The sequence below is a fragment of the Bidens hawaiensis genome, unplaced genomic scaffold, assembly GCF_021521415.1.
Source record: "Bidens hawaiensis isolate Kalapana, Puna unplaced genomic scaffold, B.hawaiensis_p1.1 tig00028608_1, whole genome shotgun sequence".
In the NCBI taxonomy this organism is placed as follows: Eukaryota; Viridiplantae; Streptophyta; class Magnoliopsida; order Asterales; family Asteraceae; genus Bidens; species Bidens hawaiensis.
Window position 1 is genome coordinate 17,954 of NW_027494689.1, and position 19,066 is coordinate 37,019.

At 37.3% G+C, this 19,066-nt stretch overlaps 2 protein-coding genes across 2 annotated transcripts; both read left to right on the plus strand.

The window, feature by feature from the left end:
• The first annotated feature begins 3,800 nt into the window (after nt 1-3,800).
• On the plus strand, nt 3,801-4,127 carry LOC143577439 (uncharacterized). Its single transcript, XM_077061272.1, has one exon. The coding sequence runs from the start codon at nt 3,801-3,803 to the stop codon at nt 4,125-4,127; it is 327 nt and encodes a 108-aa protein (XP_076917387.1).
• Nucleotides 4,128-10,238: 6,111 nt separating this feature from the next.
• On the plus strand, nt 10,239-15,505 carry LOC143577441 (transcription factor TCP24-like). The gene is made up of 2 exons (XM_077061274.1): nt 10,239-11,497; nt 15,378-15,505. The coding sequence occupies exon 1, from the start codon at nt 10,368-10,370 to the stop codon at nt 11,460-11,462; it is 1,095 nt and encodes a 364-aa protein (XP_076917389.1). The 5' UTR covers nt 10,239-10,367; the 3' UTR covers nt 11,463-11,497; nt 15,378-15,505.
• Nucleotides 15,506-19,066: the final 3,561 nt, after the last annotated feature.

A 19,066-nucleotide genomic window follows, 5' to 3' on the forward strand; every position in this document is an offset into this window, starting at 1 on the left:
GTGTTTTCGGCTTGAAGGGTGCGTGTTATCCCTTCCGCCAACAAGAGGGCGAGAGCTGGATGAGGTGTCAAAGTTTACCCTTGACTGCCAAATACCTAGCTTCCTCTTTTTGTTCTGCCGGGCGATCCGAACATTGTTTTCTCTGGTCCTCTGCGTGTAGAGGTGTGTACTCTGGGGAAGATCCCTACCCAGTTGCTTCTCCGTCTCGGCAAAGCGCTTGGCCGCCGTCATGATGGCATCCCATGTGGATGGCATGCCGTCCTTACCCGTCAACGTGCGGATAAGCTCTGGGTATTCGACGCCCTGGATGAAAGCGGCGCGAACAAGATCTTCACTTATGTTGCCCAGACTCAGCTTTTTAGAGTTGAAGAGAGTGATGAAGTCTAGTAAAGATTCATCTTCCTCTCTCACGCAGTTGAGGATCGTCCACTGCTCTTCAGTATATTTCCTCTGTTGACTGAAGTGTTGGCTGAACTTGTGTTGAAAGTCCGCCCAATCATAGATGTGGTGGACTGGTAAACGATCAAACCACGCCCTGGCCGCTCCAACCAGCGTCATCTGGAACATATAACACCACGTGGGTTCCGTCCAGTTACTGACGGTTGCCCCCGCTATGAATCTGTTTAAGTGATCGTCTGGGTCGGATAGACCATCATAAGTGCCGATGTTGGACATCTGTTTGGCACTTCTCGGGGCGATTGCTTCCGCAATGTCCCTTGCAAACTTGGATGTCCCCGCATTTGCAGCAGTTGGTCTAAAGGTTTTGGAGAAGTCGCATGGGTTTCCCCCCGCGTTCCTTGGTTTGAAGGTTTCTCCGAAATTCCTTCTTGGTTGGAAGTCCGTTTCTTTACGCTTCCCTTTCGCCCTATGGCGAGGGTTCGCGTCAGTGTTGGATTCCTGCCGATCATCGTCCGAGTACTCGCACTCACTGTTCATGTTGAGCTGTTGTCGAGTGCTTCCGAATTCGTCAGCCTGTTGGAGTGAACGCAAGCGTTCATCCAACTCAGCTTGGAATTCCTTCTGACGTGCTTCGGCCCACGCCTTAACTTGATCGAGTGTTTGGCGAGGGAGCCTCGTCTGTTTCTCCAACTGGGCATCAGTGAACCCCGGTGAAATATTGTTTACTGCACTTGCCCCGGCTTGGGTAACCGGGGTAGTGTTCGTAAAATTTGTGTAACCGCCGGTGTTCCCCCCAGTAGCTGGGGTTGTGGTTACCGGGGTTTCTTGGTCACTTACTGGCCTTAGAACCGGAGTAACGTTAACCATTTTTTCAGAAGTTTTGAAAAAACTGAATTAGTTCTAGCTTTTATGCACGGATGGCGCCAATGAAGAAACACTAAGTGACCGCGAGTAGATTATGGATAATCTGGGGGTAAGTAATGTTTCCCACGAGGGTTAGGTCCGGCAAAGAAGGATGTTCTTCAGATGACCTGCAAAACAGACACCGTGAGCTCGTCACTGAGAAGGGGGGGGGGGTTCCTCCTTGTGACCACCCTCCGGCGTGAGAATCAGACTAGATTGCTCTGAATATGTGTATATTGAGAGAAATAGCTAGTGAAGGTAAGATACCAGATAATGATACCGTTCCAAGGTGTTGGAGTATTTATAACCGAAGGTAGGTTTCCAAGCAGGTACAGCCAGCTGTAGAATATTCTTGTTCTACCAACTATGGGCTACGCACGTGCCATGCTGGTTGGTGGGTAGGCAGCGGCTGATAGTGACAAGGCCGGCTGTGTACTGTTCCCTTTCCACCAACTGCAGGCTTTGTGCGTGCCACAAGGGTTGGTGAGTAGGCAGCGGCTAATAGTGACAAACAGTACTAGAGCATGCTCCTCCTCGTACTGTTGTCGGTGAGCTGTCACCCTGTGATTGGTTCATGGGCTGCTTTGGTCAGATCTTGTCTATTTTGTCCATACCTTGGCAGGTATAGTACAAAAGATCTTCCAGAAGCGTACGGACTGGCTCATTTGGGCGGGAGTATTCCCGCCTTGCTCATTCCTTCAGGTGACACTGAATTATTGAGTGCCTTGTGCGTGTAGCCTTGCTATTAGTGCGGGTAGCCTTCCCTGATGGCTTGTATCCGCAGCTGCGGGGACAGGCGGGGTACTTCACCATTGGGAGGCTTTTCCTGCGGGAACAGCTGGCGTATTGCGCGTAAGGTCTTCATCTCTGAGCATGGTGGGTCCTGCGGAACCAGTTGGTCCTTGCGCAGACATCCCTCTGCAAGGTGAGTTGCGGGTCCAACTGGGCTCTGCTGGGACCTACCTCTTCATTAAGGAAATGATGCGAATTCTAATTTTAACCAATAAACTTTTTTAAAGAAATAATGAAAAAACCGAGATACCATCGCCTAAGATATATGGGATGTAACTAAGCCACTTAAAAATAACCATTAGGACATGTTATTTAGGGCGTGTTAGCTTCACAGAATTCTTGAGAATTCAGAAGAATTGGAATTAAAATCTCATGACATGGCGTGTTCGTTCAGTTGGAATTGGAATCTTAATTCCATTTTTACTTCCAATTTGATGTGTTCGGTTCAAAGAATTGGAATTGGTATAGGAATTTAATTCCTTCAAATTTCTTTAAATAAAGGAATTCCAAATCTTTCCAAAATGTGGATGAATTCAAATAAATTCATTAGAATCTTTTCTTAATTTTTTTTTTAACGAGGACAACGAATAAAATGTTTTAGTTTTTTTTTGTTTTTAATTTATATTTTAAGTTATGAATTTCATTGCATTTTGGTAAGAAATAGTAGATTGGGCATGAAAGTGAGGGATTGACGTTATTGCCCATAGGTTTTCACACGAAGTACATTTTGGGATGTTAAAATGCAACTTTATTGGGGTGTTGGTGGAGGAGACACAATTATCATATGTACAACAATACAAACCTTAACTAAAATTAGATCTGATTACGGGTCAAAGTTGTTACTTTTGATTCAGTGTCATACCTAATATGTCCTTTCAATTTATTTTTATTTAGGCTTAAATCTCACAAGTAATGTTTAACGGGCAATTTTTTTAGAACCATGGTGGTTTAAACAGGTAATTAGTTTCAGATTTATTTACAATTTAAACATGCATCTTCAAAGCATCACAACAACAAACTTTCGCAATCCGTCTCGTAAACGTCATATCATATTTCAAAATTTTCTTAAAAGCTCTTGCTTACTCTATAACAGCAAACCTAAACCCTATACCATGAGAGCGGAAGAGAGAGGATGCCCCCCCCCCCCCCCCCCAAAATGTGCCACCTGACAAGTTTGTTGCGGGTGGGTTTGTAATCACAACCTTACCTCCACCAACTTGCTTCACAACAAGGAAAGTTTGTCACACAAAGTTCATTCATTTGCCACATCATTCGGATCTCAGCTGCGTAACCTGTTGTTGATGCTCTCAAAACATTGATGATAAACCAATCACAGTCCCCGTCGCAAAGCATGACAACGCCAACTTGTTGATGATAACTTGATAAGTTACAAATTTAATCACGACATAGGACATATATAACAATTGTTTGATGCATACATGACAGTTTGCACAATAGGAATATATATAACAAAGATGTTTTGATTTTCAATCCAAAAAGACTACCTAGAATATAAGAATAAAAACACCGGAAATAACTATATTATGAAGTGAAGTAAGTGGGTTCCGGAGAAGTGTAATATTCATGTTTGGAGGGCGGAAATAGATAGGCTTCCTACCCGGGGAGCTCTTGAACGGAGGAACATTCCGGTCTCGGATAGCGCGTGTGCTCTGTGCGAAGTTGGGAGGGAGACGGTGGATCATATCATGACGGGTTGTGGGATACCGGCGGTAGTTTGGGAACATATAAGCCGTTGGTGTAAAGTTCCCCCTATTTTCGGATTTTCGGTTTTGTTAGAGCTTCACAAGACCACCAAGCTTGGAGTAGTGGAAAAGGAGGCGTTTCATGGAATTATTACAATAGCGTGTTGGAGATTATGGAAGGCGAAAAATGAAAAAGTGTTTGATGGTAAGGAAGTTATTGTGAAAGAGATTATTGGAGATATTAAAGCTTATGGTTTTCTTTGGTTCAAGTATAGGTCTAAACATAAAACGTTAGCTTGGTCGAATTGGTGTAAGTTTGCGTTTATGTAATTCTTTGTTTTGGGTGGCTGTCCTCCGGCTTGTGGAGGTAGTTTTTGGTGTTGGGTTGTTTGTGCGTTGGTTTGTTTATAAAAGTTTATAGTTTGAAAAAAAAAGAATATAAACAACTTACATAAAATTTAAACAAAACAAGATTTAGCTCAATTATTAGTCTTTAATAGAGTCTGACATGGTTATTCACTTGTAGACGTGTTGGAAAAGTAACACCTTTTTATTATTAAATAAAATTTATTAGAGCACCTTAACAAGTTCTTCACGAATAGCTATGAAGTCGGTGCTACGTGACATAAAGTTTGTGGGCTCTTTTTTAATCGACTTTATTAATTATCTCGTCAAACTAATAGGTTTGGATCAAATACAAATGAAATTAACGTGTTATAATTTATTTATGATGTAATTACATAAACACTCTACTTTTATATATAATTACTCTACTTGATTATCACGTTTAACACGTTAATTTCATTTGTACGTTAACTTTCCCCTAGATGGTCTTGTGATGTAATTTAATTTTCATAATAATAAAACTTTACCCGTTTTTCTCTGCACATGTTCATCAGTTAACACTCCTCTCCTATCAGGCTATCACAATCTTCATCCACGGTGTTCGTAACAATGGATGTCTACATTCCATTCTCTTACATATCGGCACCGTCTCCTCAAGTCAACTAAGGATACCTATCTTCAAAGACAATATTCAACAGGGGTACCTTCAAACAGGGATGAGCTCGGGAGGGATCCTGAAAATACCGGTCCAAAAATTTGAAAATATTTGGTATCGTTACCTGTATTTCATACAAAATTCGATAAGTATCAGTACCGAAAACTCATAACTTGATACCGACAGTACCAAATGAGTACCAAGTTCTATACCAACAAGGATCGACACTCATACCGAATATGTTCATCTCCACCATCAAAAACTGCCCATTAGCTATACTCAATGTAGAAAGTAATAAAAATATGGTGTTTATAGTGATTTATAATAATAAACTATAAGTTGATCAGTGGGATCTCTGCAAGACCCATCATCTGCTTTGAATAAAAATAGTATTATTAGGACAATGCAAATGGTGGGAGCATTGAGACATAATTGCTTGTACGGACAAAGTAAGTTTCCCAATTGCTACCAACTTTAACTTTACCAATGCCATTTGCCTATGAATGCAAAACAACCATCCCTCTCATGGATATAAAATGTTTTGTCACATTTTGGATGTATTGAAAATAAAAACAAAAATATGCTTTAACTAGTCACAAGGATTTTATCATTTAGAAGTTGGTATAGCAAGACCAACTATGGGTAGAGTTGTTAAAATAACTCACGACTCGTTGGAAAATAGCTCAAAAAAAGCTTCTTTGAAGTCAGCTTGAAAGTTCACGAGATAAGCTGAGTTGGCTCACCTAAATTTAAAACTAGGCTTGAGCCTAGCTCATTAGCTCGCTCATTTAGCTCCCTCAATATAATATCCCATGAAAGAAGCTAAGTTTTTATAAGAACAAAAAAGACACAATCATCCTTTTTTTTTCTTTTCTTTTGTTGTATCTTTCCATAGAGATATTATTATTTTGTGTACGTTATGTTTTTATTCATATATGCAACAAATACAAAATTCTAAAATAAACGAGTTAGCTTCTCGAGCTGACTCGTCTAGCTAGTTTCATGTTTCATCCTATGTTAAAGAAGTGTTGGGGTTATTCTATTACACTCCAAGGGAGAATATATGGCTAACCACCATATTGAGATTAACTGAAATCCAATATGGCAATGGTTAATTATTACTGTTCAATGATCATATTTGCCACAGATAAATCAAGTTGTTGATGATCATAGTTATAACTGATATAGTAGCAACCTACAATAAAATATACGCTCCAACTGACTGTTATTTTCACATAACTTTTCATCAATAATACTATTTCGAAGTGACATCCATTGTTGGTCATTTCTATGCCATTTGGGCCGATTTTGATGTTGCAAAGGGCTAGACTTCCTTGAAATATCAAAGGTCCCTAGGTGCACAAAATTAGAATATCATTAGCCGAGCGTATATTATACAGACTAGGGGTGTGCAATAACTGAAACCGTAATTGAAATGCGAACCGTTAACCGAAAACCAACCAAATCAATCGGTTATGGCTAAACAAATCTCATTAACCGATCATTCGATTATGTTAAAATGTCTTTACTAATTGAACCGAACCGAATTATTTTATTTTATTATATCTACATACTTAGCAAATTCTACTTGATAACTACCCAAAAGTGAATTCTCGTTCCTTGTATCCGTTAGGTAGCATAAATATGTATTTATATTTATCCAAAACAATTTTGGTTTATTATTTTTTTAGTTTTTTCTTTGAATGGCAATCACATTCTCTAGTAGATTACACCTTTATTAACAACTATCGGACTTGAATCCACACCTTTTAAAGACAACCCTAGTGATAGACCAAAGGTCCTTTGGTACTACTATTTATTTAATTTTTTTTATTAAAAAGTGGATGTATCTATTCAAGTTAAATCATAAAAGTGAAATTTGTTGTTGTAGACCCATCAATTTCTTAATGTTAAGTGGATTTGTATTTTGGAAAGGAGACAAAAAGCTAAGAGATTTATTTCTATTTAATACTTAATTTTTTTATATAATATAATTAGTATAATTGTAAATATAGTCTGTTTGTTTATTCCTAACCTTAATAAATTAAATATTTTCGAAATTTGATTGATGTTGAATGGGTTCGTTGCAAGAATATCTTGAACGAGATCTGATTTGTCCTATGCCACCCTGTTTGTATGCCCGTACATATAATATTATAATATATATTTTATATTTTTAACATGTAATTTAATTTGTACAAATATAAAGATGCTTGAGAATGGATATAGTAAATTTTTTATTTACAAAAGTAATTTCAAATATGTAGAAAAAAAGATATACTATTATTATTTTCTGAACAATGAAGAGACAAAACCCAGGAATATTCTCAACAAAGTTCGATGTCGTGAGGCCTAACTCATCTAGTGGTGCTACATCGAAACATACAACTTACACATGTATAATACATAGCCGTTTTTAACTTTGTTTATTTAGTTGAAGATCCATAGCCAAGAAACTCTACCTAGATATCAAACGTGTCTACAAGAGACTTGGATAGTCTTTTAAGACATCAAATGCTATGTTTCATGCTATTCTGGTAACATTCTCAAAATTTTCACTAACAAATATTCGATAACTATGTGACCTTGACTCATCATATATATGTCATTTGTTTTGATAGCAGTATGGGTAATGGCAAACCTATGCTTCGAGATGCCAAACATATTTTTAGTCATACATGAGCAGAAGACATGTAAAAAACCGTTCATTATATTTTCTATACAAGCGAACTCAATCGGGGTGCTCACAATATGAGAGCCAATATTTGTTTGGGTTCACATGATTGTCGTCGTAAATACCCCAAGGGTATATAAGATGGGGAATCACGGGTTCACAAACCCGCTCAAGAGGGGGTAACATGGGGGGAGTTTTTATTGGGAAGCGTGGCGTTCAAATGATAGAGCTAGAAGCCAAGAACACCATTACAAGTGGTTTGGATGAGGTGACTACATCTTATTAGTTGGCTTGATATGTATGTTCGAAAGGGTTTCAAAATGAACACCTAATCCCCCTTAGACCAAGCGTACTGGCACGTTGTGTGCGGCGTTGTATGCTATAACGCTGGGGGTACACCACCCCCCTGCGTTTTGTCTTTTTTTTTGCTACGTTATAACTAAAACACGGGTTAATTGCACGCAAACAAAAAAAAGAACCGTTGGGCCATGTTTACGTTAGAAAGCCGTTGGTTTTTTTTAAAAGAATTATATTAATTAAATTATACTGTAAAAACAAACCAAATTCATATTTTTTTAACGCATTCCTCTATTTCTTCCACTTCTATATATTTTTTACTCAAATATTTCTACCAAAATGTTTCCCAATAACAACCAAAATGTTATCGGTTTCGGTCAATTTGCCCGTCAAGGCAACCAAAATCCACAACCGAACCCATCTACCGCCCGATGCCAACCCTACATATGATGGACCCGCAAATGGCCGCGTACATTGCATATTTACAAAACTCTATGCCAAATGCGGTGCCCGGTTTCCAAAACCCAACGACAAACCTTTTCGCCGGTTCAGGTTCCCAACCCGTCCTGTAGACCGAACCCGAGTTCGAGTTCGTGCTGGAGACACAACCCGTTCCGAAGACCGTAGGCGGTTCGAGCCAACGAGGACGTCCAAGAAAACACGCAAAGAAGCCCGCCGGCGAATCTCGGGTTAAAAAGAAGGTGATACCGTGGAGTATCGACGAGTGCGTACTATGTGCTCGTGCTTGGTGCGCGATATCGGAAGATGCAAAATGCGGTATGTTTTTAAAGTACATATATATTTTTGTAAATTTGTTAAAACAATCATTGAGCGTATAATGTTTTTATTTTTTTTAGTGAATTATCAAAAAACGGGGTATTTTGGCACAAAATTATAGAGTTGTCCCACGACCTTGGCGGGGACTCACGTCGAGAAAAAGATTCGTTATTGTCGAAATGAGGCGACATAAACACCAAATGCATGGGTTTCCATACGGTTTACTCCCGGATCAATCGAACGAGAAGTAGCGATGTCTCGGACGCGGAAGTCATGGAAAACGCGTTGACAGAGTATCAACATAAGGTCTCGGGGGCCTTCAACTACTTTGGCATTTGGAAAGACCAGTTGAGGTTTCACCCAAAATGGGGCCAGGTTTTGGATGCCGAAGCCGAAAGTGGTCTGCGTAAAAAAAAGTCTAAAACATCGTCTTCGGCTGATCCAGACACGCCCCGTTCCGACGCTCGAAACTTCAACTTAAGCGATAATGATGCCTTGAATACTATCGAGATGCCTCGGCCGGGGGTAGAAGAACCAAGGGCAAGGGAAAGGGGTTGCTTCGTCGTCGAATCCCGAAATGGATAGTTAATTCAAATAAATGAACTCTCGACTCCGAGATTTACACGAACTTGAAACCGAACGACTTAAAGTAAATTTGGACGCCGTCGAACTTCTTAGAAGAAATGAAATGGACAAAAACATCGAGATTTTATCAAGTGAGCTAACCGAAGTCGACCCGAGAGTCCAATATCTAAAAGCTGCTCGACAAGCGAAAATTTTAGAAAAATATAACATGTAGTTTTATTAGTATGTTTTTTGTATTTTTTTTAATTTGATGTATTTTTTTTATTTATTTCAGTTTTTATTTGAAAGTTTAATGTAATTTTTAATTTTAAGTTTATTTATTTAAATGATTTATTATTTAAATGACTGGGTGCCACGTGGCGCATAACGTCTGGGGGTGAAGAGTTATTACTACATGTTTTGGTAAAAAACCATAACTCTGACTGGGCGCCACGTGACGCATAACGCCTGGGGGTGAAGAGTTATGACTACTCATGGTCTTAGGAATACAAATTCTTAAGAGTGGACAAAGCGGTCCCAACACCTCGCTTTTCCCGCCATGTACCTAATGTTGTAGGGAGGTCTTCTCGCCTCTCCCGTTGTCATTCTTCTCGATTTGCTCCTGCTTCTCTCCATTTTCGTCTTTGTTTCTTTCCCGAACCTCACCAAATTGCGGAGAACTACCCAACACCCCTCTCCACCATGCCCTTCCGCTTCAAGAATTTTTTTCTTCGGATATCATCTTTCCTACCATTCCGTCATTACAAATAATGAGAGAATACAATGTCAGACATGCCCGACTCATTATCAGATTATTTATAAAATTTATCCATTTATCACAACCCGTAACAACTTTTCAACCCATTTATTACAACTCCTATCAATTCTTATTATTTTAAAATAATTGAAACTAATATTTATATGAGAAATTTAACTCTGTTTTCTCAGAAAAATAAGCTTTAAAGAGTCCTTCCCTCCTGACAATTTTTTACCCCCATCTGCTTCTTCTGCACATATACATACACACACTGTGTATCTATACATGTGTCTGTATACATGACTACAAAAGCCAAACCAGTCATCAATACAAAGGACAGGCACCCATCAATACTCTCTCTCTCTCCCTCTAAATATATACACCCCCACTTTCTCTCTCTAAAACCCATTCCATATTTCCATTCTCTCTCCACATTATCTTAAGATACTTGTATAACAAATTCAATTCAGTTCAATTTTATTCGCATGTAATTAGCTTGGTATGGAAGTAGCTGAAATTGAATTCCAAACCCAAGTCTCGAAGTTCCAAAGAGTCAGTTCCAACACCAGCACCACAACCACTGATAATAATAATAATAATAATAATAATAACCATAACAGTAACAAAAATAACCATCACAGCAATGATAATAATAATATTACCAACAACAACAAGGTTGTTACAACAACCACAACTGGATGGCCTTCCTCACGGATCGTCCGGGTGTCCCGGGCGTCCGGGGGGAAGGACAGGCACAGCAAAGTGTTAACATCCAAAGGTTTAAGGGACCGCCGTGTACGGCTGTCCGTTAGTACAGCTATACAATTTTATGATTTACAAGATCGATTGGGGTATGACCAGCCGAGTAAGGCGGTCGAATGGCTGCTTAAGGCGGCCGCTAGCTCTATTGATGAGCTTCCGTCGTTGGATCCTCCGTTTCCTCTCTTTGATTGTGCCAATAATGATAGCGGTAAGTCTCCGGCGTGCAGTAGCACGTCGGAGACTAGTAAAGGAACTGGTTCTGAGCTCAGTTTGTCTCGATCTGAGAATCGGAACAAGGCGAGAGAACGGGCTAGGGTTAGGGTTAGGGTTTCGAATCCGGGTAATAATATTATGCATGAGAATTCGTCTTTCACAGATCTACTCACCGGTGGTGGTGGTAATAATACTAATAATATTACCACCACCAGTACTGCTACCGCTACCGCTACCGCTACCACCACCGCCAGATCTCCTATGGATTATTTCTTCAACCAAAACCACCAGTACGCTTTCCTCCAAGACAGCTTGGGAGACGGTGGTGGTGGTTATAATTTGAATTTTGCGATGACGGCATCAAAAGCAGCACCCAATGGTGGCGGTGTGGTGGCGGTTGCTCATGGTGGTGGTTATAGTAGGGGGACCCTTCAGTCCAATTTACTACAATCAGTGTTTCCATACCATCAGCATCTAGACGGATCTACGTCTACAAATGTTCCGTTTTACCTCGGAACGAATGTAGCCGTTGATCATTATGCGGCTTCGGGCGGGTACCATATTAGCTATGGCGGAGATCATGATCATGATAATGAGAACAAACAGAAATTAAAGGACTGAGAGTGGTACTTGCATCAATGGTAAATAATTAATCTCTATATACATATCTATTTATATATATGTGTATGAATTAATGTGTTTATTGTGCATATGCATTAACTAAAATGACATGCATGTCCCCCTTGATTTACATCTAATATTCATATTCCATATTTTTGATGACTCTTGTTTTAACCCAAAGGTTAATTCTCTATTTTACTTGTACCCCTCAGGCTTCAACTTGTCACATATATGTGCTAAAACAAAAAAAAGACCTTTTTTACTTGATTTTTTTAAGGAGTACAATGAAGATTTAAGTTTTTAGTGATACTTTTTCAACATTAGCATTTTTTTTTAAAAAAAGTTATATTTGAGAAGATTCTGTTAGTACAAACCTTTTAAGCAACTTGTCAAATCATAAATTTACAACATTGACAGTTGATATTATATCAATATGTAAAGTCATAAATATTAAAGCTTTTGGAAGATAAAAGATTAAAAATGTATAAACTTTTAAACAAATCAAATAGATAACCATCAATCTTTTTAACCTAACATGAGTTTTATTAATCTTTCTGTTGCAAATGTAAAGTCAAAATAACACATATGACACTTTAAAGTCAAACCTAAACCTTTTTACTTAAGCGTACATTCTCTAAAAAAATGCTTCAAACTTATTCAAGGGCGAAGCTTGTATTTGTGGCCCGAGGTGGCCTTTTTTCCTCACCGGTATAAATTTAAGCTTTTTGGTCTAAAAGTTTTGAGTTCAGTCATTACGGTGTTTTCGTCCAAGTTTCGCCGCTGGATTGATGTAATATTAATAAAATACATTTTGTGTGTGTGTTTTGAAGATTTAAATTAGGACTAAATATTGTGAAACTAAAAACATTTTGGCTTTCTAGGTCGAAAACATGCATGGAATAGTGAGTACTATTGTTAAATAATATAAAAATATGAAGATAAGATATAGGATAGAATAGGTTAGATTAGTTGTTTGTTTGTTAGGCTGAGGGGTGTGGGGGGCGTGAGAGGGGGCGCGAGTGGGGGCTCCAGCCAATAATATTGTGACGTGTGGCAGAGAGATAAACTTGATAAGATGGGTGTTGGTTGTGGTGCTCGCGCCCCGGGCCATGGTGTGGAGGGGCGCGAGAGGGGGCGCGAGCGGTTTTTTTTTTATTTTTTTATAAATGTATTAAAAAAACGAATTATTATAAAAACTCATAAATTATTTAAAAAAACACAATAAACTCCACCCATCTTCCTTTGCCTTCTCACATTTCTCAAATCAATTCAACCCAATGGCTCTCACATCTAAACTCCACCCATCTCCATATCCAGTTACCCATTTCAAAACCCCCAAATTCCATCAATTTCACATCATCTTCACACTCTCCCTTCACCGAGAAACACTCAATCGAACGCTACCAACGCGACAACTGGGTCTTCAAAAACGAATCCGGTCAAAACCCATTACCCAATGAATCCAATTTCTCAACTCGAGATTACGAAATTGCCCTTCAGCTGCCGGAGCTGAAGAATCTGTTGCGGGTGTTGAGGGAGAAGAGGGAGAGAGAAAGTGGGTATGAGAATTCGGGTCCTGGGAATGTGTATTTGGTGGAATTTTTTTTTTTAATAAACAAAGAGCCCAACGGCTCTATTTACGCATTCCCATGCCGTTCACGAGCGCTACCCCTCTTGCGCCTGCCTCTTTTTCCGCGCTCGCGCCCCTCTCGCGCCTCGGTTGTGTGGTGCTCGCGCCCCGGGGCGCGAGCGGCTGGCCTCACGCGCCCTTTCTCGCGCTCCACACCCCTCAGCCTTAGGCTTTAATGGTTTATGGATTTATAGTTTGGTTTCCTTTGAATCAAGCATGTCTAAAAGAAAAGACAGGTGTTATTGTGTTAACCTTCCACTTTATTCCACAATAAAATCACATTAACCCACTTTCATTAAACTTCCGACAGATTCCTTAAATTTATGTCTTTTAGTATTATTTTTAAATATTATTTTATTCAGCCAATGGGTTTATGTTTCACTGAAACCGAAATTTATTTTTTTCGTTCCTGGGCTGGGCCGGTTTCGAGCAGTGGGATGGGCACGCACCTCACCATTTTGCTTTAGGGTTTTGTTATTATTTTTATATAGGTGGGACCCACATAGGTTGGCTTAGGTTTATATTTAGGCAAGCATGTATGCTTTTTGATTGGTGGAATTAGTTAAAAATGAAATAAAATATATATTATTATACTTGTGCTCTTTTGACTATATAGATGATAGTAAATATATATTATTAAGTGTTTTTATAAAAAAAGAGAGTTTTTTTTATTTAATGAAAAACACGGGATAATTTTCTGGAAAACTCTTATAGGGTGTTTGATGTCGTGAGACTTAATCTACTTAGGGGTGTGTAAACCCGGAAATATGGCACATTAGTGAGATTTGGACCCGCAACATCAACCAGAAGTTTAGCCCGTGTTTTTCGTTAAATTCATCATTTTATGGAGAATATCAATTATATCATACTTAATAATAATAATAATAAAAGTTTTCCATTTTTATGGAGAATGTTTATATCATTTATCCATGTTTAGGATTCTTCAATAGGTAACTTTTTTTTATTTATATCATAATATGGAATATATGGGTTATTATATTAAGAAGTTTTCAATAAGTATTTCATGATCAGATTCCTTACTAATATAAAATTATGAGTTTGCTAAAGATTGTCTACAAAACCTAACTATTATTAAGAAAAATATACTACTTGATAAAATATGACATATAATTATGTGTGTGCAATCTCTGCTATTAAAAACATTATCCACCTTTTTTTACAATGTTAGTTGCAATATGATCTCAAGTTGTTTCACAAGAGATTTTTATCAGTTATGCTTCTTGACTAAGATGCAATTATCTACAATCTTTTGGTCTAAAGTGATGATAGGTTTAAAAAATGTTGTATAGTTAAAGGTGGCTAGGGTTTTAAAAATGATGGTTGACACTTGACAACTGCCAATGGTTAGTCTCCACTTTCCAGCTTTGCTTTAGCCTTTAAGGTTGTATCATAAGTCAATTTTTTCTCATACCATCACATAAACTCAAAACTTAATTATTATTATTATTATTATTAATATTATTATTATTATTATTATTATTATTAATACTATTATTATTATTTTTATTATTATTATCTTTTTCATAAATTGATAACCAAAAGCATCTACTGTTATATGTATCCTCTTCTGCTTTTATGGCTGATATGTTGTTTTCATGCATTTGTATAATACATTTCAATAGATAAATGACACACTTAATCATGATGATGATGGTAGAAACAGACACTAAATGATGTTGCAGCCTTGCAGGCTAATTAAGTTATAGTATGCAGTCAGTGTCATTGGACTAACTGTGCATTGTGATATTGTACTTTATGCATTAGGTATTGTACTTAGCAAGGTAGGCTCGGAGGGTGTGCGAGCCGCACCATCGGCCGGGGCACATAAGTTTCGAGGGCACAAACTTTTTTATACATATTACATGAATATACGTAAATTTGTTTTTTGGTGTTAAAATAAGATTATTTTCAATGGTTTATGAGATAATTACATCCTGGTTTCTGCTTATAATAAATCGGTCAATAAAAGTTTTATCCATGTACATTAGCGAATAAAAAATTTCCGTTAAGGTCTATAGGCCTTTTTATTTTGGCTCGGCCAAGATATTTAAATTCTCAGAGACGGCTACTTAATAATTAGTATTATACATGTCAAAGTAAGAGTTGATTTATGTGCCAATAATTTGTTATATATTTTGTCACTACTTATTGACACATAAAATGTGAACTTATTTTAGCATGCAATTATCTATTTTTGTTACAAAATATTGAAATTTTGTGTTATTTCACAGGTAATGAAAGATGAGGAAATGAGATTTCATGACAAATTGTAATTGTGTTGGTGATGGATGATAAGTTATTTGCAGTTGCATTGGCTTTTAGAGGAAGACAAACATTTTTCTTCCTTTATTTTGTATTTTGAAACTTTTAATTGTGTGTAGTGCAATGCAATGCAATGCAGTGAAATGGTTTGCTTGTGTGCTTAGGCTAAAATTCATGTTTTTATGTTATCTATTAAGTACTAATTGTGCATTAATTAATTTAATGGCTTATTAATTGTTACCCACTTTTATTTTAGTGATAAATAAAAGGGGTAACTTTGTAGTATAATAACCAAGTTTTTTAAATGTTTCACAAATATTCGCATTGATTAGTTTGTCACTCTCAAGACCCCCTCCAATGTAGCATGCGTTGCCCGCCCGTCGCTAAGGTGGCAACTGTATTGCGGGGCATGTAACATTGAGACTGGGCTGCACTTGATGGTCGTTGCACGTAGCCAAGAACCCAAGAACGGTTGTAACTGATTTGTTTATTAATTGTCTAACAGGTCGATGATGTAAATATTAAAAAGTAGGTTGTATGTGGAAATTATGGTGGTGGTGTAGGTAAAAACGTAAAAATATGTTTTTGAAAGAATGAGCTCAAAGTTGATTGACATGATGACTAGGTGGATCTACATGTGAGAATAATGTGTTGCATCGTTGCGGATAGTCTAAGCGACTCAAGTTTGTTTTACTATTCCTTGACGATATGGCAAGTCATAATTAGTTATTTATTTTTATTATTTTTATAATTTCTATTGTTTATGCGGATTACACAATGACGAAGTATAGTGAGGGCCATGGGTGGTCCCGACCCCCCTGTTGTTTTGCACTGTCGGGTAAATTTACCCGTTTTCCGTCCGATAATTTTTATATATAGTGTAAATTTATCCGCTTTCGGCCGGAAATTTGAGCCTGACCCTCTCGTTTGTGAATCTTTTTTATACATTTTGAGTCCGTTCCTGACGTTTTCGTCCAAGCTTCGGCGCTGAGATTTCATAAATAGTGATCTTGGGTTTTTAATCAAAATTTTTTAATTAAGACACTGTCATTTTTATTCTTTTTAAGTCCAAAAGAATATTTTTTTTTCATAAAACACATTCAAAATTTGTTTAACCAAAGCATTAAATATAATTACTAACAAAATGTCATATGACCAACGCTTTTATTAACGACCATCTATCATCCTACTCCCGCTCCCAACTAATATACCTCATGCCCGGATTTAAACTCTAAGATCTCCCGAGACAAAACCTCTATGAAGTGGACTAGTGATATGATTTATGATGCCAAATAATTGGTACAATTTCTTGGTAGACACAAAGTCATATTGACCCGATTATGGGAATGAAACAATAGGCGGCTTTTTTGTGTAATATGTCACAATGGAACACATAATGAAACTCGAGTGATTTTATACAGACAAAAAGATATTGAGTTACTTTAGTAAGGTAAAACGAAAACTTGGTTAGCATTCTGTGAAATTGTCTCTAAATAAAAAAATATAAAATTAACTTGAATCCCATTATAAGTAGTTAAGTTGGTGGGAAAACTGGATGATAGCTCAAAATATAACTCATTCTTCGATAGTAATTTATACTGATAATTCAATTACGACCCTGAACTTTTATTCTATTGCCAAGGGAAATCGAGCTTACGATATCATTACAGATATACACTTGATTTTGCTTCAATGATTATGAGCGAAAACATATGAAAATCAAGTGTGAATCTATGATGACTATGCTTAAGATTGAGGTTGGCAACAAAAGTGAAAGATAAGAGTACCGGTAGTTGACCAATAGTTATTTAAATTGTTGAGTTCCAACTTCCAATACATTTAATGGATAGTCTTTAAATATTATTCTTTTAGTGATATATACATATGTTTTCAAAAGTGGGTTGCGGCGCAGCTTGTTGCCCGTTTGCCTGTCACTTCATTGTAATCGCTTATAGTAACTTAATTATACAAGTTAGTTCACGGCTAAAGTTTATATATGTTAACAAAAGAGATAGATAGGGTTATTAAAAAAAAAGCTTGAAAACGAGTCATGATTGAGTCAAGCCAAGATGACTATTCTTGTAAACGAGTCGAGCTGAGTCCAAGCCAAGTTAGACCGTCGTTAACTTATTGAGTAGTCTGTCCAAAATTTTTTCCTTCTAGTCCACTCGAGAGAGTCCAAGTCCAAGGTTAATTGCTTAAGGTCCTTTAAGATTGGCCCAAAGTTCTATAATGTTATCGTAAGTTCATAACTCATAAATCATAAATAAACTACTTTCGGATAATGTTTGTTTATTTCTTTGTTCTTTTTTTCTTTAATAATCTCAAAACATTTTATGAGTTTATTATAAAATATAATTTAATATGATGATAATGTAGAAGTAGAAGAATGTTTTTGACCGTCACGGTGGAATAATGTAGTACTAAAAAGATTACTAGTTTAACGTGGAGCCTTTTACTTGACTGGTTGGCAACTCGGGTGAATCCTAGCAATAAAGGTTTTGATATACCTTTCACAGTTTCACCGTGTGCCGTTTTTTGCCAATGAGATGCAAATGGTGGAACACTTTTTTGGCTCGTCGGATTGCTACTCGTGAGTCGTGGATGGAGAGCAATCTTGGTAGAATATTGCCAGTTCCATTGCTTTGAGCCCAAAAGACACGGTCACTTGAATAGATTCGTTACACTTTCTGACGGATGATTTGAAAGAGTCAAAATGAAACTATTTTCAAAGGACTGATTCGGGTCAGTTTGGGTTATTTTAAAAATCTTATGGGTAAATTTGGGTCAGAGTTGCCAACCAGTCAAGTAAATCTTTTGGGCTCTATGTATTCACTTGCATATAAACATGGACGCCGATATAATTTCAGGTTTGAAGTTTACTTGGTTATTTTGTTTTGACTAATATAATGACATGACTTTGATTATTAAAAGTTCATAACAGTTAATAAATAACAATAATAAAAAGTTAAAAACACCTTGACATAGCACTAATGCTAACAAGAATACAAGATTGACAAGCTCTCCAGTAGCAATGCTCAGTTTTAACAATCAATTCCATTTTAAATGTATTAAGATGAACTAACATAGTTACATTAAAATTTTGGTTTTATGCCTGTGTAGGCTTTCAGTATATACACTACAAAGTCGCTAAATGATACATAATGTGCACACGCAAACACAGATAGTAAAAATACAAATGAATAGAATAAGCAAGTGAATCCAGGGCCCTGGTGTTGTTACTTGCTGATGTGGCACCTGATTCCAAATCGCAGTTTGCAGAACTAGAAACGGAGTACCGACCTATACTAAAAGGGTGCTGACTATACATACAACACCAAAGGGCATGTAGCCCACCGTTACTAAGATGTGTTGGAAAGGCGCAGATTTATGAGTATAAAAATACATATGATCAGGCTTGTATAAAAAACTGAACTTTGCTTTTTATGTGGGCCCGTACTTGTATCATACAAGTCGTACAACCTTATACAGACAATATGATATGATTATTGCGTGAATAGTTTCTGGGGCGTTCGTATAGCCTATCCCTGCTATATATGAATCCGAAAAACCCACTAAAAGAATATAAAACAGTTGGCTACCACAGTTGTGGTTAACATTTTAACTACCTAAGGTTTTTTTTGTTTTAATTAACGAGCTCAAGAAAAATCCTCAGGACCCTAAGGCTGCA

Coding starts and splice junctions, on each gene's coding strand:
- LOC143577439 (XM_077061272.1), top strand. CDS start 3,801: ATGACGGGTTGTGGGATACCGGCGGTAGTTTGGGAACATATAAGCCGT.
- LOC143577441 (XM_077061274.1), top strand. CDS start 10,368: ATGGAAGTAGCTGAAATTGAATTCCAAACCCAAGTCTCGAAGTTCCAA.